This window comes from Serinus canaria, chromosome 6, assembly GCF_022539315.1.
Source record: "Serinus canaria isolate serCan28SL12 chromosome 6, serCan2020, whole genome shotgun sequence".
NCBI lineage: Eukaryota > Metazoa > Chordata > Aves > Passeriformes > Fringillidae > Serinus > Serinus canaria.
Genome location: NC_066320.1, coordinates 17,543,026 through 17,564,717, shown reverse-complemented (window position 1 = coordinate 17,564,717; position 21,692 = coordinate 17,543,026). Strand labels below are relative to the sequence as shown.

Here is a 21,692-nt window from a genome sequence, read left to right as displayed (position 1 = left end):
AGGTGCTTGTCTGCTTTTGCTTTTTTTTTCATACCTTGACTGTTTCAGGTGGTTCAGACTGTGGAGTTGCCAGAAAGAGCCCTGCCACAACCAAGTAGATCTCAGGGATGTGAACATGATCAGTCAGACATCTTTGCAATACAGAAAATCCAAAAATCAAGAAGTAGCCATTGTCAGGCACTGGAGGATGACTTTTTAAATTATCTTTAAAGGAAAAGAAAATGAAAATATCTAAAAATAAATGTCATATCAGCAGAAGGATTACTGACACAGCTTTATCCTCATTTGTCTCTGTCCCAGAACACAGTAGTCTACTAGGCTGCAGTATGAACAGTTTAAAAGACACTCCCAGAGTAACAGATAATTTTTACCACTATCAATTTGTTAAAGGGCTTTCTCCCTGAATTATTCTTTTTCCTTTCTCCTCCCTTTCTCAGAGCCCCAGGTCTAATTATCAAAAAGCAAGCTGAACAAATCTTTAAAAACCAAAAGGTTTCATAGCACAAGTTGACATCTGAACACCTTACAGGTTTATCAAGTAGCCTGATTTTGTGCAACACAAAAAGGCCCATCTAATCAGAATTGCTAACTATCTGCAAGGGAGAAGTACTACTTTCCACTTTCAGCATGGAAATTCTGAAGTACCAGGACAAGTTTGCCCTAGAAAGCAATTTAAACTCTTGGTCTACTGAGATCAGTGGGAACTCTCCTATGATGTACACAGGGATTTTCTGTCACTGAGCTGGATCAAGGCAGTGCTTTGGGAATGTTAAACCAACCCTCACCCATTAGAATGTTCAACCCTGCAGAGCTGTTTTCCAGCCAACGCCCAGCCACTATCCCTTCCTTGAATTTGTTCAGCAGCAGACGATTGTGGAGGAAGCACAGAAGCAGTTTGATCCCCAGGACAACTGTGCTGAAGTGCAGGTAGCTCTGTGTGAACAGCAGAAACCAGTCTGGCCCCAGTGCCAAAAATGTCTTTTCTTTTTCCCTAGGAAAGACAGGTAAATGAAAGCACATGGAAGGAAACACGATGGAAGACAGAAATGAGATATTATATAAAATGATCTTGAAGTGATTTAGAACCTCATGTTCCTCTAGAAAAAAAATCTCATTAAAGGTGTACCTTTAGAGAATCACAAAGATGTAACAACAGGCTCCTCCACACAGCTGAAGTCATTCAATTCCTGCTACATCTAACCTTGTATTACCATCAGGCAAAACATTTCATTAATATGAAGCCCCTTCTGAGAGTGTGTGTCAATAACTGAGGCAAGCTACATCACAGACCAGATATTTCAAGCTGTGAAATTCAAAATTCTTGTTTAAATTTTCGAGTCCAAGATGTGCTATCTAATAAAAATGCACAATTACAGCTTCCAGCACTATGAAATCTGCCTTTCAGTTATGAAAGGTAGAATTATAATAATGGCATTCTCATGGTTCTGATAGACCAGTGCAAGTAATCCCACATTAGACTGACTTGATTTTCAGAGACAGACAGGATTTCTTCAACCCCTGATATGCAGCAGAAACATCAAAATCCAAGCTCCCCCTTCACTGTATTTTCTGAAAACATTAGACTTTTTCCAAAATGGATATCAGATGTGTGATCAGACCACACAGCTCTCTGAATGCCAGATAAATCACCGACAAAATGTCTTTCTGAATCCAGTCTGCTCTTACTTAGTATTGGCTGAAATTCAAATATTATCAGTGTGTTTAGTCCTGGTTAAGCACCAGGACAATTAAAAATCTGGGAGACAGAGACACTTAACCTCCTAAAGGTTTCTACTTACTCAGAGGACAGCTGAAGTTTGTCTGAGCGTATTACATCTAACAGCATCTTCAGCAGCTGGTTTCGGAGACAGATTGTCTTTCCAGATGTTTGGTTTAAGGCTACACATATCAGAAAGCAATAAAGAGTAAAGAAGAGACCAAAGATGTTCCATTTCTTTGATGAACAATTTTGCTTGCACCCAATTGGCCTGGTAGAAGTATTTCTATCTGGTTTTTGCGGAGTAAAAAGATGCAGACATCAAATTTTAAACAAAAAGATTCCTGCTAAGAAACAACCAGTGCTTACATTGCCCAAGTCCCGTCTTTAGAGTTGTTTAAAACTCATTCACACTGCATGTTGAACAGCATCTCAGATTAACTACAGAGAGAAATGTAACCAGGCAATCTGACTTGTATTGCCTAGCTGAGATGCCTATATACAAACTGCAGTTACCACTGTCACCTTAATGGGATCTGTTATTTAGAGGTGCAGTAGCAATAAAGCCTCCACTGAAAGATCCCAGTGAAAGGGCCAATGACTGGATGTTCCTCCACGTGAACCTGGCAAATACACAGCTACTTTAAGAGGTGCAGAGCATTAATATTTGCTACAACTGTAAGTGTAGTAAAGGCTCCACAGAAAATCCAGGATGCCCATTCAAATTTTATTCCTTGTAACAGCCCAGTAGGTTGGTTTGGGGGAATTTCCATTTAATGTCCTTCCTCTCTGTATGTATCTGAAATCCAGCATTGTGTTGGCTCTGGATGATGCAGCAAAAGTACTGCTGGTTTATTGCCAGAGAGAGATCAAAGGGTCACCTCAGTGCAGCCTGTCCCTTTCCATATGAAGAAATTTGAATTTTGCCTCTTCCTGCCACAGAAGGCAGAAGCACTAATGTTGCAATTAGGGTTGATCAGGTCCTGGGAAAGGAGGGAAATACTGTGGTTAAACTATCACAACACATACCCCAAGGCAGCCCCTCACCTTCAGTGGGCCTCTCAGCCACACTATCCAAGTAAATCTGATTTTCATCCACAGAAGAAGGTTTCAAGGTGTAAACGAGGAACAATCCAATCCTTGCAGAGAAAGAGTGAAGCAGTTGTGGTCAACAGAAAGATATTGATTTACTTACTTGGAGATTATATGCAAAGCCACATACTGTTTAACAGTGACTTAAAAACCACCATTAAAAATCCTAGCCACTTCAGAAATAGGATGAAAATTTACTTCCTAGTTTATAAAGTTAAAAGGTCACAGACTGTGCTGAGTTGAAAAGTACCCACAAGGATCAAAGCCCAACTCCTGGCCCTCAGCAGGACAATCTAAGAGTCACACTTGTGCCTGAGAATATTCTTCAAACACTTCTTGATCTCTGTCAGCCATCACCACTTCCCTGGGGACCCTGTTCCAGTGCCTGACCACCCTCTGGGGAAGAGCCTTTTTCTAATATCCAGTCTAAACCTCCCCTGACAACTTCAGGCCATTCTCTTGTGTCCTGTCACTGTCACCCCAGAGAATTGGATCAGTGCCTGCCCCTCCTCTTCCCGTCAGAGGAAGCTGTGACTGCAGTGAGGTCTGTCCTCCAGTCCCCTCTTGCCCAGGCTGAACAGACCAAGTGAACTCAGATCTCCCCATCTGGCTTCCCCTCAAAGCTCTTCATCTTCATGGCCCTTCTCTGGATGCTCTCTAACAGCTTATCTTTCTTATCCTGTGATTATCTACAAATCAAAGTAAAATATATTCTGCTATGGAAATATTTTCTCTAGCTGTTTTAAAGGTCTTTCACCAAGAGGAAAGGAATATTGAGGAAAGCACTCAGGTTCTATGAAAGATTCTGAGCAGCCTGTGGCTGCTGATTTCACTGTTATTACCACCTGCTTTCCAGGCATATAGAGGAGAACAGAGAAACCATAGCAGGCCCACTGTGAGGAGGACTGGCATCTTTTTTTCACCTGTAATTTTCTTTGACACATTACCTGGTTCTAAAGATAGAAAGATTAATGTGATATATACACATTTAGTGAAAATGCACTATCTCCTCCTGCCCACAAGAAGGATATTTCTTAAGGGACAGAACACCAGTTGTTCTGCAGGAATAGCCCATGCAGCAATTCCCTCTGGAAGTCCAAATCTGGGACCAGCAGAAGCTCCAGCCCCTCTCGATGCTGCTGAGATCCTGTCACAGTCTCTACTCTCCTGGGGCTAGAAGGACAGGGACAGAGTCCTGTCTCTGTCCACTCTCAGCATCCATGGGCCTGACAAATAATCACATTACCATGAAATAATAAATCATGATTATTTAAGAAAAAAATGCTCATTCACACTCCTTACAACGTGGCAAATTTGATACATTAAAATCTACTAAAACTCTCACCTGTCTCACCGCCCATATGAAAAAATAACAGATTAATTCCCAAAAGCCCAGGGTAGGACTATACATATGGATAACATATACCCAGGAGCATACAGTCACAAAAGAGCTGGAGAACACCAAGTTCATGTATTAGCTTACTCCACAGTTCACTATTAGAGGTGCTTATACTCTCCAGCAGAGCAAAAGGCAGAGTCCACAGATTTGACATGCAACTCTGTTCTTAAGTTTTATTAAAAACAGAGCTTTAGAAATAGAGCTTCCATCTGTGTGCAGTGCATTTCCCTGGGAATTAGGTGGCTGCAGACAGCACTGTGTGGACCTCCCTCAGTTGATACAATGCAGGTTGATACAATTAGGCTGGGAACATAAAATGAAGCAGTGTTTACATTCTGTGAAGAGCAAACAAGGATTTAAACGCTATGCTTCATGAACTCCTGACTAACATAACTGATTGAAATTCAGGAACAAAAAGGATTGTTACTGGGATATAAGCCAAACCAACAGGATTAGGTACACTGTTCTTTGGGGCCAAATTGTAATGCTGTAATGATACTTTAGGGACAAGGCTTTCATGAAACCAAATATTAAGTACATATTTGGGTAAACCCAGTCATACCTACAGAACTGTCTGTGCCACCATTAGAACAGGAATCACCTTCATGCAAATATAAGGATGGAGTGAATGAAAAAAGTTATTCTTCAGTTTTTCACCAGGGGATCCTGCAGTTGCCAAAGATCTGGTGTTTTACCAAAGAAAAGGTGAGGGAAGCTCTACTGTCAAGGTCCCTCCAACACTAGCAAAGTATAGCTCATCTGCAGCCTGAGGAAAAGCTATAGACCTTGAGGGTTACCTGAGAACATCCCTGGTATTAAAGTATCCTTGCAAGAGATGGGACAGGATAGTGCAGGCCACAGCGATCTTGGAGCTGCTGATTTCAGGATCATTGAAAAGGAAAACAAGCTTGGGCACCATTTGCACCTGGTAGGCAATTGCAATATTCTGACAGGCATCTCTGTAAAAAAGCACAGGGGCTATTAAAAGTTTCTACTGGAAATGACCAAATTTGCAAAGTTTCAGCTAAAAGGGTTCTCAGGTTGCACTGGTACATTGCACTTTTGGCTTATAATACCATCTCTAACATTTCAAACATGGTCAGACAAATTGAACATGTGTCATCAGACTACCTTGTGTGTTCTCCTCTGCCCTCTTCCCCAGAAACTGCTGCATTCCAACAAGTTCAAAGAAAACATTATTGCATTTTCAAGCTACGAGGTGGTGGCAAAAAATGCTATTCCTGTAAAACTTAGCAAAGGGAACCAGACAGCTCTGCAAAAAAGCAGGAATCTAGCTTTAATCAGTCCCTCTGCCATGCCTTGTCTCTTTAGATACATTTAGCTCCAGTCCAGATGATTAAGAATATTGATAAAAGGGTTGTGTTTTGATTTTAAACACAACTTCAATAATATATTTTAAAAATTATTTTATAGTCAATTCAAACATTAATATTTCCCTTCCCCAGCAGATATTTAAACTTGCATTGTACTGCAGTGGTTCCACATCAACCAGGTAACCAGATATCTTTTCCCAGACTGGCCCCAAAGTCCTCTCAGGGGCTGATGAAATCACCAACTCCAGGCTTGAAAGAGCAATACGTGAATGATTCACTCCCAGAATCTTCTGATCCAACTGGGATTAGACCCTTCATATCCACCTCAGAGTTCCAGCCTCAGGTTACAGATGAGTTTGTCCCACAGGTTTCTGATTCAAACACAAGTTTATACCTGGAAGACTGCAAGATCTCCACAAGATGGGAAAGAAGAACAAGGTCAAGATTTTCTGGTGCTTTCATCCAAAGCTGAAAGACAAAGGGAAGCAGAGGTTTTACTGCTCTGCTGAGCTGTGAGAACAGCAGCTGCATCAGAGAAACAGTTAAAACTAGTTTGGGGAGGAGAGCATCATAAACTTTGAGTGTTTCTCTAGTGAAGCCTGCAGGAACTGGGAAGTCCCTGCTAGTGCAGGGAGCTGTAGCTCCAGTCCTAGCCCTGAGGAGCAGACCCTCTGGGAGTGTTCCTGCAGACCTGGGGGCCCCACAGTGTGAAAAAGCACAGCACACATGTATTGGATCCAGGAGATGCTTTGAACAAACCAAATCTTGTACTATAAAGCCATCTTTAATACAGCCAAACCCACACAGTAATGAACAGTTTTACCTCAAAGTTGCAGAGAACATACTGGAATGCACTGCAATTCTTGATGACAGAAGACTCTAAGCCCAGCTCAGCTGTGCCCACTAGGGAGAATATTAACTGCAAAATCCTGTTGTTTAGCAGCTGAGTTTTCCTCTTCAAAAGGTAGCTCAGCAACTGAAAAGAGAAGACTGACTAAGTATCTGCCGTGTATAAATCTGTATTTAATTCAAGACCAACATACAGTTTAATCACATGTAGCAGTCATGCATGCATGCATTTTGCATAAGCATCATGAAGAAAATGAAGATTTCAGTCCAGACATAAAGTTTCATGCAGAAAGTATAAGGATAAATTATTGAAGGAGCTTGGCAACTCTGTGGCATTGAACATGAGGAAAATATGTGCCATATTATGTTGAATGCAATTTCAACAAAGCAACAGACAAACATAACTCTAAATACCCACAATAGGTGTTCTATGCTATTCTTCATGGATGTATTCTTAATTGCTTACAAATGGTGTTAATTTAAAAAATACTAATTTTGACCTCCCCAAATGAAAAACATTGGTGAAACATTGCCAGTTTCTCAGGTGAGCCTACCTTTGATTATCCAACAACTTCTCCATACTGTGAGAAGAATGTTCAGAAAGCCATTACATTTTTTGAGCAGGTTGGGAAGAATAGAAATTCATTTGAAATACATATCAAGACACATATATTACTTGGCTGCTAAAAAAAAGCTTTACTCCATTGCAATATAATGATAACTTGGAGAGAACACAATTTAGCAAAAATTCAAAAGGAATAGCTCATACACAATACAAAGACAGGCATTGACCTACAGGAAAGGATCGGGCAAACAATATCTAAGTAGGATAAGCATATTCATATAAATTGCAATCAATTAATGATCAATTTGCATGTTGGGGAAATGGAAGGTTTTTAATAAATGATTAATGAAATCCTGATGTTGAGGGTCTTTTTTGGAACCTTTTATATTAAAGAGTCTTCTCTGTTCCTTCAGAGTTCTCTGCTTTACCAACGCAGCACAAAGTAAATGATACTAAACTGAAACTTCATACTTGAGCCTCAATCCATCCAATATTTAGACTTTACATGCAGCCAAAATCTTCAGTCTGCATAGCTTTCAGGTATAAAGATTAATTTGGGACATCCCTGATCAATGCAATTCAGGTAGCACTTCTTTATATCAGCACAATTCCTCATACACAGCGAGGACTGAATCTTAGGAATTCATTGTCAGCCCTACACTGGGCAGTCTGTAAAGAGGAATATTAGGCTGGATGAGCCAAGGGGAGGGAGAAAAGCTGCCTGAGAAGTCGTCTTTTGTGTGTTGGATCAAATGTGTTGGTAAAAGGTGAAGAGTGGGTCCGTCAGAAATCTGCTGCTCTGGCTTTTTAGTTTATTAAATCATGTCTGACCAAGAGGCATCTGTCCTCACATTTTCTTCAGCAGAAAACTCTTACAGAGGTTCCCAGGGACTGTAAGCACAGGATGTAGAGCACCATCTCATTTCCCCCTCCTAACTTGCTAAGTTCCAACCACAAGTGGCTCTAGTCAGGATACGTTTGGTTCATTCCTGTTGATAGATTTGGGGATAAATATCTACAAAGGAAAAACTATATTAATGAGCACAGGTGTGTCTACCTGGTATCCATGGATGTGCTTCATCAGTTTTCCACTCAAGGGGCTGCTGTTGAGGATGGAGTTCAGGACTTTGACAGCTGCATACATGGTGTGGTCATCGCGGGCCTTAGCAATGAGACCCAGGAGAATGGCAGGGCCTCCAATAAAGTTCAGGCTGGTGGCTGCTGGGGAGGACTGGAACACTCTTACCCCTAGGAAATTGCAGTGTTACTCTAGCAGGAAGTTACACAGACAATCTACTATTGGACAGAATAAACCTCTGCTCTTAAAAGAATATTAACCATTAGGACAAGTGCATTTACCATATTGGCCCACAGCAACTGACCCAATGGTCCTCGAGGAACCTGAGAGGTGTCCAGCAATGTTCTTAGCTAGGAACATGGGAGTTGAACTGTCCCGAGAATTAATCCCAATCTGAAACAGATAAAAGGCACTTTAGGAAAAACTTTGGGAGTATCAGGGACACTAAAAATGCATGCTTTAATACTATAGATTATTTAAATAACTTTAGACTATGAAAACCATATTTTTTTTCATAAAAAAGTTGATTGTAAGGACAAATATTCACCCACCAACAACATCACGCAATGCCACTACTGTCACATATCAATAGACCGGGTATTAGAAAGAATGATAGAATAGCATGTGAAAAGTCCCTGTGAAGGCATTAATAAAACACAAACTGAAATTATGCTAAAACCTGAAAATTATGGCTTCTGCTCCTGTTTCAAAAAATTCTTTTAATAGGTGAAAATTAACCTAAGAGCAAAAGTTAAGGAATGTAAAAAGAAATAAAAAAAAAAAAAAAAATGTCTGAAGGTACACAGGCAAGACAAAGTCAGAAATTTGGCTCTAGAAAACTGATTAGAAGCCAGAGAAAATCTCTTGTTTAAGAAAGGGAAATTTGTGACCTCTTTGGCAATCAGCCGACCATCAACTTCATTGTAAGAGCTCTTTATATCTTGGACTGTAGTGAGAGATGAGCACACGGCATTGATTCCAAAAGAAATCTTATCTTCTGCCACCAGAGGTGCCATGATACAATCACTGCCCTGGTCCTCTCCTAAAACAAGAAAGACTGTGAATGTCTGAAGGAGCTTCACTGTTCAATATGCAAGACAGGAGAGAGGCAGGTGAAAAATAAGGAAGCTGATGCTTAGGAAATAATTTTACTTTGTCTTAACTATAACCAGGAAAAAGCATTCATCCTTTGCAACACAGGCCATGGCAGCTTGCATCACCAGTGCATGGCTGTGTCCTCTGGTAAGAGCTTTGCCTTGATTCTGTAGCCTCTCATAACATCTCATGATGCTCAGAAATGTCCATAATAAACCTCTCTCTCTGTCCACACAGAATAAACAAACTTTCTGGGCATAGAAGACATTTCAGAGGCCTTCTGTTTCTGAGAACTTTACCGGGGTACTCAAAGCAAAGATTTGTGTGGAAGGAGAGCAGAGGCAGAAGTTCAGAGCTGCCAACTCACAACATTCAGGAAACCTCAATAGTGCCAAGTTCAGCAGTTTAGTATGAAATTCATTCATGCGTTTCTTTGAAGAATTTTCTATTCATTCTCACACTTGGAAAAACTATATGTAGGTTTATTTTTAAAAAATGTCAAGTTGTATTTTTGACAGTTTTACAGATTGGGAAAACAGTTGACTTACAAAACTGTTTACTAGTGCTGGTAACATATCCCTTTAGGCAAAAAAATAGTTCACACACCACACGAAGATTAACTATAAATAAAATGCCTCAAGACTGTGTCACCATTTCCCTTCCAGCAGGACTTGGTCTGCAGACTAAGCCTCTGTCCAACTGCAGCTGATTAGCAAGAAGCAATGAGATAGTGGGGAGACAGAACACACCACTGCCAAAAATTCCCACTGTTGTTTGCAACAAGGTCATAAACCCATTTGAAGGGAAAAAAAAAAACCTCACTGTAGTATTTGGAAGGATTGTGTAAAACATTTTTTAAGTCGAACTTTCCATTTGCCCGAGTTCCTTTGGATGTTTTGATGGAAACAGGGAGAGTGAGATCATTTCACTATTAGGAGATCACATCTTATATGTTGCTCAGTGATCTCCCTAAACAGGGCATCCCTGGAGTCACTTGGCCACAACCGATGAAAAAAAGCCCCCCCAGACTTCATAAAGACTCAAGTGATTCAAAAAATCAAATCCTTCTGACTTCTACAGGTAATGTTTTTACTTTCAGAGCTGTACTTTTGACACCAATCCCACAATTGCAGCTTTTTTGTGTAGATTGACAGCATTCTGTCGGAAGGAGTTCTCTCAGCCAGTGTTTTTACATTCTTTTAGGCTGGAGCATGACCAAGAAAGATTATTTTGCTGTTTTCAATGAGAAATGACCATCCCATTTCATCCCAAGCTCTAGCATGGAGGGGAATGCACTACTTGTTGAACAAACAGTAATCAATAATTGAAATGTTTTGTCTGTCTGTTTAATAATTGAAGCTAACAGCATACTTCAGTTAAAAAGCCTCTTCATTAAATTGAATGTAACTTACTCCCCTGTCCCTCTCTCCTATTCTGCAGGCATTTGCAGTTCAACTCCAGACTCCTCTTTCTGCCTTTTTTTCCCCTCCTGTTAGCACTGTTAATGCAGAATGCCTCAGGTAAAGTTTCTGCTTTAATATTTGCCCCCCCAAAAAATCACAATCTTGCAACTCAGGACGTGCTGTCCCTCTTTACTCTTCGTCTCTCTCTGCTGCTTGATTTCTACCCTTCTTTCCAATCCACAGGATGTTACAAGATCCTCATGTATCTCACTACAATCTTGTACAACATTCAGTAATGCAGTTTTCCAGACTTTCAGAGTCATCTCTAGACACAGTGAAACAGTAATAGAAGATTAAAATAATAAAAAGAACAGTGGCCTGACAAACAAACAGTGGCAGATATGAGAATTATCACATACCTTGAAGCTGTACTGCTTGGAAGTTGCTACAATACTGAGGGCCAAGCTTAATAATAACTTCTATGGTTTCCACAGAAATGGCTTCTTCAAAGAAGTATGTAGGACCAAGGCGCCAGGTCAAGGAGGACTTCTGTCTCCAGATCCGAGGAGTAGCTATGTACCCATAGACATCAATAAAGGAAGAGGGCTCCATGGAAATGCAGCTTCCTGGTAAAGGCTGGAGATACTGCATCTGCAACAGAGGAGGAATTCACTGAGAGGATCCAGTGCACTCAGGGTGCCCCGGGGTCTTGTCCCTGTAAGGTCCTGCCTGCCACCTCTTTGCTCATGGATGTCTCAGCTGTGCAACACAATGATACTGGGCCTGGCTCAGCTGGAGCTCCTTTCCCACAGCAGCCCTCACAGTGCTGTGCTCTGCACTGGGAACTATAAAGGGGATGATAACATGCCAGAGTTCTGGCTGTTACTGAGCAGAGATGGCAGCATCAGCACCAGCTCTCCAACATTGCCCTCATCAAGGGGCTGGGGGTGGGCCAGATCCTGGGAGGGCACGCAACTAGGCCAGCTGACCCAAATTAACATCAGAGATATTCCATACCATGTAATGTCAATGAAAACATAAAAGCTAAGGAAAGGAGGAGGAAGGGAGGGAATTCATTATTTATAATGCTTGTTTCCTACAGCAACTGCTCCATGTGCTGAAGCTCTTGTTTCCCAGGAAGTGGCTCAACAGCACTCACAGATGGGAAGTAGAGAATAAACCTTATTTTTTTTTCCTCTTTGCTTTTCCACATGAATACTCACTTCTGCTTTCATAAACTCAACATACAAGTCATTTTCTATCTATCTTTCCCTCCTCTGTCCAGCTAGGAAGGGGAGTGATACAGCTGCTTGGTGGGCACCTGGCATCTGGCCAAGGTCAACCCACCACAATTATCAGCTACTGTTCAGAAATTGGGCTTTGAGAAGTACTGTAAACATAAGCATTTTGAATGTTTAAGCCTAATTTTTGTTCTAAAAACACAGTCAAAATAATTTCAAGTATTGGCAAAGAAAAACCCTGTCTTGACTTCAGACATATTTTTGCTTTCCTAACTTCATAACCCTGACTGTGACATTCAACACGGAAAGAAAAGTTATAGCTTCTTTGTACTGGCATAAATGGAGAAAAATCAGTTTTTGAAGAGTGTAGTTTGTCCAATTGCATCAGTAAGCTTCAGTAGAGCTAACATTGTTTAGGAAACAGGGCCATTTATTTTTGGTACCAAAATAATGATTTGGCCTCCTAAAGTGAGCCTATTATTTTATTTAGCTGTAGAGAGCTCTAACAGGAAGTAGTTGGAATTTTTTGGTAGAGAGAAACTGTATTGTACTTTGGGGCTTAGCCCTGTCTTTAACGATTTGTTACTAGGATGGGAGATTCCAGGCATTTACTGATCTCTGACTACTGAGATTTGGAAAACAGGGATGATCAATATTAAGAGGCAGGAGTTGACACTTCTGTGAATAAATATCAGACTTGATGCAGCACAGTAACACATACCCACTCCAGCTCCACCAACTAAAAATAGCCTTTGGTATTGTCAACAACCTTCATCCATTTCTAACTTCTTAGGCCATCTTTTCTTCACTGTACATATCAAAATGAAGATTTACATTAATCAGTGAGCCCAACACTGGGACAGTCTTTCATTTACTAAAGGATTATTTTATTTATATGAGCTGTTTCATTGAATGTTAAACACACTTGTTGTGAATTCTTTCATCAATTGCAATGTTTAGGCCTGTTTTATTGATGACTTTCAGTCTCATTTGAAGGAAGTCAAATTAAATTAAATTTTCATTCTTCAAATGGATATAGGTCCCAAAAGGCATTTATAAGACAGATGATTTTTCTCAAGTATGGGAAAGAGAATACTTGGAATTAAACAGGTTGTGTTTACAACAGTGAGCTTTGCACGTGCTGAGATTGAATTGAAATATGGGAACAAAAGAAGGTTACAAGTTTCAATTCATAAAAAGATTCTACTCAAAACCCAAAAATCCACCACACCAACCAGAGATATATTAGAAAGAACAGGCTGCATTTTCTACACTGTATTCAAAGTCCAAAAAGCAGATCTCTGAAATAGTATGAGATTAACTGCAAAACCAAGAGCCTGATGATATTAATAATAGAAACCAGGGGCTATTCTCATTTATCTTGTAGATTATGAACCCTTCGGGTGCATTTGGATTACTTTTGCCTGCTATTTCATCCAACCTGAGAACTGACTGCTGTGTGACAAAAATCACAAGAAATAGAATATTAGGGGAAATGCCAGTACACCAATATTAGCAATGGACTCATGAATTGATATCACCTCACACACTGAACAGCTAACCCAGAGGAACACCTTTCTGTTCCTGAGTGTTTAGTGTGCTAGTGAGGAAAAAGACTGATTGTTCAAAGGGTGTAAGAGAAAGAGGACAGCTTGACCACATAAGACATAAGATAATACATGACCAAATAAGGTTCTTGAGGGAATTCCTCTAGCCTTTGGATTCTTTCAAAGAGCTGACCAGTCACAGCAGCTTATTTTTCTTGACCTTCCATTTTTCAAGAGCTTTCTTGAAAAGAAGGGGTGGGGACTGTCTGTGTAACTCATCGCCTTGGCAGGTTTCAGCCTAAATCCAAGTCATCCTTGATTTAGGGCTCTCTGGCCACACTTATACTTTTCATAGCTGACAACCTCTGCAGCTCTTGGGCTGAAACTGATAAATCCTCTGAATCTCTAGTAAACTCAGAAAATGTTGACCTAAGGGTATAACTGAATTTCAGGAAATTAACCCTGAGTTATCTGCAAGCTAGGTGTCCCCGACTCTGGAGGAGCATCACCACACAAATTGTCCTGGTTATCTACATGCTGAAGGGGGAGAGGAGAGCTATCTCAAAGCATCAGTATAAGCTGAGAATACAGTTCTGAAGAGCAGCACAAGTACACTCTATTTAGTACAGATTTCTGACTCCACTCACACCCAGCACAGTGGCAAGTGTCACATGAGTAAACCACCGTGCTTTGGGTTTCTCAGATAATTACTGAAAAGTCATGGTAGGTGCATTGGGAGATGGAAATGAAAAGCAACACAAGGCAAAAGCCAGGCACAAGACCTATGCAGAGAGCCTTTACCTTTGCAGAGCCAAGCATCTGACCATTTATATAAGCTGACACAATGCAGTTCTTCTTTGCTTCCTTAGCAACTGTCACTGTGAGATGATGCCACTGGCCAGTGACCAGAAGTTTACCACAGCCAAACTTGACTTGCCTTGGAAATGGGGAGGGATTTAGGACCTCAGCCTCAGGTTCCATCATATCTGTAACAGCAAAAAAAGGGCTAAGTCAACAGAAAGTTTCTCATCTTCTCCTGCCTCTGGAACACAACTTTCAAATGGGACAGGAAGAACATGACATTCTGTGGGTAAAGTGTGATTTGATGTTATTATGTCTAAAGTCTTTAAAGCACTGCCCAAGGTCAGTTTCAGGACCTACAACTTGCACAGCTCTCAAGATCCCTCCAGTATACAACATGTCACCCTCCCAAATAACACCTGCTATCTGCCTTGCTACTGAAAACCTGCCCTGAACTAGGACAAACACAACATATTCACTAAGAGGAGAACCCCTCTGTGTATTTACAGAGTTAGCTGGTGCAGAGAACAAAATTCCAAATAGATCCATGAGATGATAAAAGTCTCCATATTAATTTGTAGCTTTTATGAAAAAAGGCAAGCTGGAATTTTTATCATTATCTAAGGCAATCAGAGCACTCACACAATGTCAGCTGTTCATGAAAGTCCCAGCTACTATTCCCACTTCATTCCCAACCTCCTGTGGAATATTCAATCACATTTCTATTTGAAGTACCTACACTACTCAGCAAGGAAAAGGGGATGAATATCAACACAGAACAATATTAACAGACTGGCATAATAGAAAACATTCTGAAAGTAAGGAGAGGAAATGAGTTGCTCCATTAGGAAGCTAGATCACTCCCCAAATCCTCTGTCCTACTCTCCAAACCTGCTTAGTGTCACACAAAACTGAATGGTTCATGCCCAATCTGCACACCACAATATAAGTGACACTCAAAAATTTTCCACTGAATATTGCAGTAATTCACAATGCCTACAGCAAACTTAAAAATTAAACGTGGGCAACAATTACAAGCATGACTGGATTCAAGCAGAAAACTGAAGAGAAATCTCATTAATATCCTGGGTACTTCAAAGAAGAGGATATTTATTAATGAAAAATTCCAGATGACAAGAGGACACAGCTCTGCAACTTGATGGAAAAGAGCCTTACCAAGTGGCTGGAATTCCACTTCTTCTGTAGAAATGACCAAAGAAAGGTCCTGTGGCAAGAAGCTTACAGAAAAGCAAACAAATTCTTGCTCTGCTCTTGACATGTGCCTCACAAGGGTAAGGAAGCGGAGTGGGTGGCTGCTGTGCACCAAACCAAACTTGCTAACCAGGAACCAGCAAGACAGGGTCAGGCCACTTGAGGGAGGGAACATTCTGCTGCCTGCAGACAGGAACAAAAAAGCATTAAGGAAATTGCTTTCCTTGTGCAGCCATTAGCAAACTGCTTTCTGTTAAGTTCTTCCATACCAGGGAAGAACCAACATTAGATTATGGGGTTTAATTTCTATTCTGTTGGACGTCATTGCCTGTATTCAATATCACAGAGATTGCACATATGACTCTGTGCACATGCATAAATGGCCTAAAGCTGACTGATGAGAAATGAGCACTAGATCTCCATGCTGTGGAGCAGATGAATGAGCAACTTCTGAGCCAGAAACAAGTTCTCAAATTTCACAAAAACTCAGGAAGCAAAAGGTTCAGCCATTTCCCAGTCCACCCAATAGAGGACTTTGTTGTACAGGAGAATCCCATTAAGTGACAGTTCCTATTCCTTCCATAGGAGATTACCCTAAAATCTGGTGGCTCTTACTGGTTAAGACTGTTTCCTTAGAAGCCTGCTTTAAATTTGCATGGCTAATATTAATTCATCACACTAGGAAGCTGCACCCAATTCCCCATTTTGCTGAGCAGTACAAATTTTACAGTTCAGAGTTGGTCTGAGGCAGAACACAGAGACAGAAGGGTTTTGGAACACACAGCTTTATGTGCTGCCCTTTCTTGCAGCTGCTGAATGTTTTCACTGGGGCAGAGAAGTCAGTGCTCCCAGAAGCTGTAGGTGAGTCACAGTGCTTACCCATGCCAGTCCCTCCCGAGACAGATTGGTCTGCACTGGATCCCAAGACAGTGGCCAAGGTAGGGAGGTATAAACACCTGTACAAAAGCAAGCAAGAACCCGTCATCAGAAACAAAATCATCCCTGAGGGGCACCAGTAACTTCTGGTATTGCAGGATCATGGTAGCAAGGCAGAGAGGAGGCTGCCAGCAATGAGACAGTAACAAAATATGTTGTCAACATTGCTGCATGGAAGGCAGCCACAGGTTACACAGATTAAGATGAAGAGAGAAGTGAATAGCTACTGTGCTCAGAGTAAGGGTTTGCAGACCCCAGAGCAGCTAAAGTGAACGCAGCAATACCCATAGCCTTCCATGGACATGTCAAACTCCACAAACGATGGAGCTAAAGCAGCGCTGTGCAGCTGGAAGTTCCGAGGGGATGTCATGGAGATGAGGCTCATGGCAGTCTGGAGTGCCAGTGCAGATCCCTTAGACAGCCAAGAAGAGTTCCTGACAGGCACAACGGTCTGAGGATCAGATTTACTGCCCACCACACTCTCTTCTGAACCTGAAAGATGAACACAGTGCCTAACCAGATCAATGTCTGCAAGTCATTTTCCAGCCACAGGTACTGCCCGTATTCTAGGCATCCCTGCTCAGAACAGCACTTCATGCTCTTGAGATAAACATCCTCAGCAGCCCACAGAAATCCTACAGCAATACAAAAAAATATTGCACAGAAGAAATTTCAAAATGGGAGGTTGTCAGGAGAGCCATAGCCATATTTTAACCATAATTTTTTCCTGCAAATCTTCAGGCAGCTCCAGAACTCACCTTACTAAAAGTGTCCCAAACCCATTGGTTTCATTTTTTCCTGTGCAAAGACCATTCATTCAACTGTGCTGTAACAGAATAGTCACAAGCAACACGTGGGAGAGGATTTGAAGAATGACTGCAAAGAACATAAGACTCAAATACAGACCATGCTGCATCAGGTGTCTCAGGCATGACACTAGTTTAAGCACCAAATACTACTATGCTGTAGCCTCTCATCTATAAAATACATTAGAGCAGAGAAACGACTCAGATGGAAAACAGACTACATAAGCAAGGTAGACTACTAGGATATCCTAGGGACTACAAAAAGCAGTGCTCTTTATTCCCATCCTTATTCTATTTCTGTCTATAAATCACAGGAAAAATATGCTGCAAAACAATGGAGACACTCCCCTTGGTTTGTAGAATATGAGTATTTTTATAAACCATATCCATGTCTTATCAGCAAAATCTGAGTATATACTCAGCATCTAACTTGAGCAAAGACTTAATTTGATCTCTGCTAGTCATTAGATCAGCTCTTAGTTGTGGTCAAGTACCTCCCAATCTGGGGAATAGCCAGTGAAAATCTTCTAGGCATACTAAACTTTCACAGTGTCTGTCTTGGAGCAACCTACTCAGCAGCAGTTTCCTGTCACTTCAGAGACATCTCTAACTCAGGCCCTGTTCATGGTGTGCTTACCTGCATTAGCTGAATCACTCCCCTGACAGGAAAGGACCTTGGTCTTGTTTGTGCTGGGCCTAGAAGGTACTAATGGAGAACCTCCCAGCCACAAAAATTGCCTAACATGGGAAAAAAAAAAAATCCATTTTAAAAAAGGAAAACAAGACAGTCACTTGGGGTAACAGCAACCATGCAACTAGAGCTTAGACTTCTGGAAAACAATTTTTTTATTGAACACCAAATTTTAAAGACATCCCAAATAGAACAGAAGAAATGTTTTCTGCTGTAGTGACACAAATATTTTGCTTGCTTTACATTTCCTTTCAAGATTTTCCTGTTGAAGAAAAATATCAAAGATTGCTTTTCTTAATCAATATTTTAGAATAGCCCTAATTTTTAAGGGAAAAAAAAAACTGAGCTGGAGTTTTTTATTGGGTTCTTTTTTCAAAATCCTATTCCCTATTTGAATGAAAGAAATACAGTCTTCCACTGAATATTTAAATTCTGCACTCTGGTAGCTGTTAGGTACTGTAATGTCTAGCACTTGTTAGCATTAATGAAGGAAGTGCAACCTCAAACTGGAAACACCAACTGAGGAAGAAGACTGCACTTTTTATCTTTGAATCTGTCATTGACATGGATCTGAGACATCAGAAAGTCATTTTTACTCTGCAGAAAACAGCTTCTCCATATAAATACCAGGAGAGAATAACCCTGTTTGTTTTGCAATGATTTAATTAGTTCATTCATAAGTGGCTTTATAACCCCTGCAGAGATGATGCAGAACACTACAGGCTCATACCATCTTCAGGAGTGATTTAAGCATATATCCTGCAATCAATGAGAAAGGAGGATTAACTGGGACTTGAAAGAAAAGGCTGAGTCTTGCCGAATTAGAGCACTACGTGAAGCATCTAATTATTTTCTAAACTTTGCAAAAAAAAAATGGCACCATGAAAGCAAATTGCTTCCATTAGATACAATCTTATACCTTAACACATGTGGCTCCACAGCCTGTGATGCAAGCTTCTCAAACACCCTAGTGAGGGGCAGGTGCAGGGGGTGACTGTCACTGCAGAAAGCATCTTGGCAGGAGGTTAAGACTGCACTCAGCAGCCCAGATTCACACATCACCTGACGACTCTTCTCTGACTTCACCAAGGACTGGATATGATCAACCAGAGCACACTGGATTTCCTGGGAAAGCTGAAATGGACGCGGAAGTAAAGTCAGAGAGCTGGAACTAAACTGCATTGGACAACTGATTTATTCTGTTTTAATTTGTTTTTCAATTGTCAAATCCCTGAGTGTAAACATCTGGTCCAGAAAAGAAGCCCCTTAGGCAAGAGGCTCAAGCAGAACTGCATGGCTGTTCTATCAAGCTCTGCAGTAAAACAATGTGCATTTATTCATCTGAGCAGCTGCCTGGCCATCTACAGCTCAGCTTTCCTTCTTTGTCTCTATGGCAGTGAAGGAAAAAAACAATCAGCTGTCATTCAAAAACAAGACACCACCACCAAGGACAGGTTATTAAGCATAAACTCCAAGACCAACACAGGAATTCAGAATATGCATAACAATAAGTCTGTGGAGAGCCACATTGACATGATCTACTCTTTATTCTAAAAGCACTGTTCTTAAAGAAAACTGTATAAAGTAGTGACATTTTAAACACTTCTCTATATGTTTTGCTTTATTGAAGCTTTACTTCATTATTGCTTCTTAATGATCTTTAAGTCTCTCAATTCTCATAAATTATCCTTAGAGCAATTTGTTTCCAGGTAGGAATGCATTGTACCCCATTGACCTAACTAGATTTCATGTAAAAGTAACTGGACCATATATTTAAACACAAATCTTACAAAGATTAATTATTCCCTATTTCAAAGAGCTTTCAAGCTTTCTCACATGCTCTTCTAGGAAATAAATATTCAATCTTTTAAAGAAAAGGACAACAGTGGTGACAGGCACACAAATAAAGGCAATGGGATTTGATTTTATAACATGAATGAGAAGCAACTGGATTCAGAATAAGCTTATTAAGTGTAAAGAGGAATTGAGATCTTTTGCATTCAACCAAACAAAGCCAGTACAGGACAATTTCAAAGCCAACAAACAATTTCTTTTCAAAGTGTCCCTAACTGCAACACTTAGAAAACAATACATCCATTGCAACATATGTACTGTTTTTGCAAACTCAGCTTCCATTTGTCAAATCTGAAGGGTGTGTTCTTTGTATAACATTTCCTAAGGGTGAGTTCTTTGGATAACATTTTCTTCTCTCTGAAGGACTACTCATTGCCAGGGACATACCTTTTACTGTGCATTGCCTTATACACAGAGAGGGTCCACCAGACTAAACTACATTATTACAGAGTGTTTCAAAGCCCCACAACTTTAATTCTTTTAATTAACATTTTACTCCATTCCTGACTATATGCAGGATAGTATGTGTAAACAACACTAAACAGAGAATGCTACAGGTCTTGACTAAGTGAAGCAACTGGTTTATTCCAAAATAAATCCAATAAAAGCGTAATGGTGTACAAAAAGATTGATTGTTTTCATTAGCCTAGCAGCTCTGTCAATAGCAATATTGCTTTGTTTGAATAAAATGAGCTGTTTTCATGGATTTTTGTTCCAGTAAAATGAGATTGTAGTGGAAATATTAAAGGTGGCCAAGAAACCATGCTGTGTATTTCTGTACGCATGGATTGATTTTCTTAACACTTATTACTTGCACCATGAATCAGGATATTGAAGGTGCAGTTAGAATGCAGCTGAGCTCTGCCCCAGATTAGAGTTTTAAGGGCAAATGTCACCCAGCAATTTGCCAAATCTTCTTAAGTAGTTCCCAGATCCTTTCTCCTAACAGCCCATAGTTTCAAAACTTAGTAGCTGAATTTAATTCACTGCTATCCATCTTCAAGGTTGTTATGTTATATCAAGAGAAGCAAAAATTATGAACTTTTGTCACTGTGCATTAACTTCAAAAGGATGCAATTTCTTTAGACTGAAGAACAAAATAACAACAATTATGTGCGCAGAAATACCAGAAAAATTTTACTTTTTTAACATCTAAAGGGAGAACAATTAATTTATCCTAAATTTAAAGCAGGGATAAGTGTTTTTTTAAAAGGTGCAAAATTCTTATTGATGTTGATTTCACAACAGTGACTATGACAGCAGCTCATTATACAAGAGACATGGATGAAAACAAAGAGGAAAAATCCAGCTGTGGAATAAATAGTATTACTTAGCAAAAGTGTAAATAATTTACATGATGAATTGTAAGAGGATTAATTTTTATCTGTATTCAGAAGAAACCTGCCAGGATGATGAGACAGAACTGAAACAAGCTTTTATTCTCTTCTCAAAAATTCTTTCCTTTCCCTTACCCACCTTTGTCAGATCTAGATGATCTCTGTATCTGACATTACAAATGGGAAAGATTTGTCATGACACTGTGGAATCTTAAAATTTCAGCCAAGGATGACATGTGTCTGAGAGGAAACTTCTTTCTTCAGAAGGCAGAAAATAGGCTGTGAATATCCTGGCCATGTATCTGAAGTGGATGCAAACCTGTCTCAATTTGCTGAGTGTTTGAAACATGTGCAAGGCTATCTTTCATCACTGAACATACAACATATTAATGAAGGGAAAATCTATCTTGTTATGTCAGACAACACGGAGTCTGATGGAAACTGGCTTAGTTCCAGTCATAGGCACAAACCTGAGCAATGTCTTCTAAATACAATTTACTGACTCTAAGACTGCTTACTGGCTCACACCTCTTGGTCAGATTAAAAGTTTTAAGCAAGTTTTTGTAGCCCTGACATTCAAATGATTTTTTTCTCATGCCTATCAATGGTGGGAGTATACATCCACAAATCTATTCTCCTCAGCTCTTAACTGTCATTCCAGAAAGTGTAAGAAATAGATGAAGTACAAAAATCACCTGCTTTACTGCCTGCTACTGGGTTTTCTACACTGACAGG

General features: G+C 40.3%; 1 protein-coding gene across 2 annotated transcripts in view; it reads right to left on the bottom strand.

Moving 5' to 3' along the window:
* WDFY4 (WDFY family member 4) overlaps positions 1-21,692 on the bottom strand; it is a 117,723-nt gene that overhangs the window by 70,781 nt on the left and 25,250 nt on the right. For both annotated transcript variants that reach the window (XM_018910821.3, XM_050976368.1), the window contains exons 14-30: positions 18,686-18,900; positions 17,713-17,813; positions 16,554-16,761; positions 16,213-16,289; positions 15,298-15,516; positions 14,122-14,306; positions 10,952-11,183; positions 8,925-9,076; positions 8,316-8,427; positions 8,014-8,204; positions 6,366-6,518; positions 5,937-6,010; positions 5,006-5,167; positions 2,765-2,856; positions 1,800-1,899; positions 786-991; positions 35-204 (exon numbers count right to left, since the gene is read on the bottom strand). In XM_018910821.3, the coding sequence (XP_018766366.3) occupies positions 35-204; positions 786-991; positions 1,800-1,899; positions 2,765-2,856; positions 5,006-5,167; positions 5,937-6,010; positions 6,366-6,518; positions 8,014-8,204; positions 8,316-8,427; positions 8,925-9,076; positions 10,952-11,183; positions 14,122-14,306; positions 15,298-15,516; positions 16,213-16,289; positions 16,554-16,761; positions 17,713-17,813; positions 18,686-18,900 (2,649 nt within the window). The remainder of the gene's footprint in view (positions 1-34; positions 205-785; positions 992-1,799; positions 1,900-2,764; positions 2,857-5,005; positions 5,168-5,936; positions 6,011-6,365; positions 6,519-8,013; positions 8,205-8,315; positions 8,428-8,924; positions 9,077-10,951; positions 11,184-14,121; positions 14,307-15,297; positions 15,517-16,212; positions 16,290-16,553; positions 16,762-17,712; positions 17,814-18,685; positions 18,901-21,692) is intronic.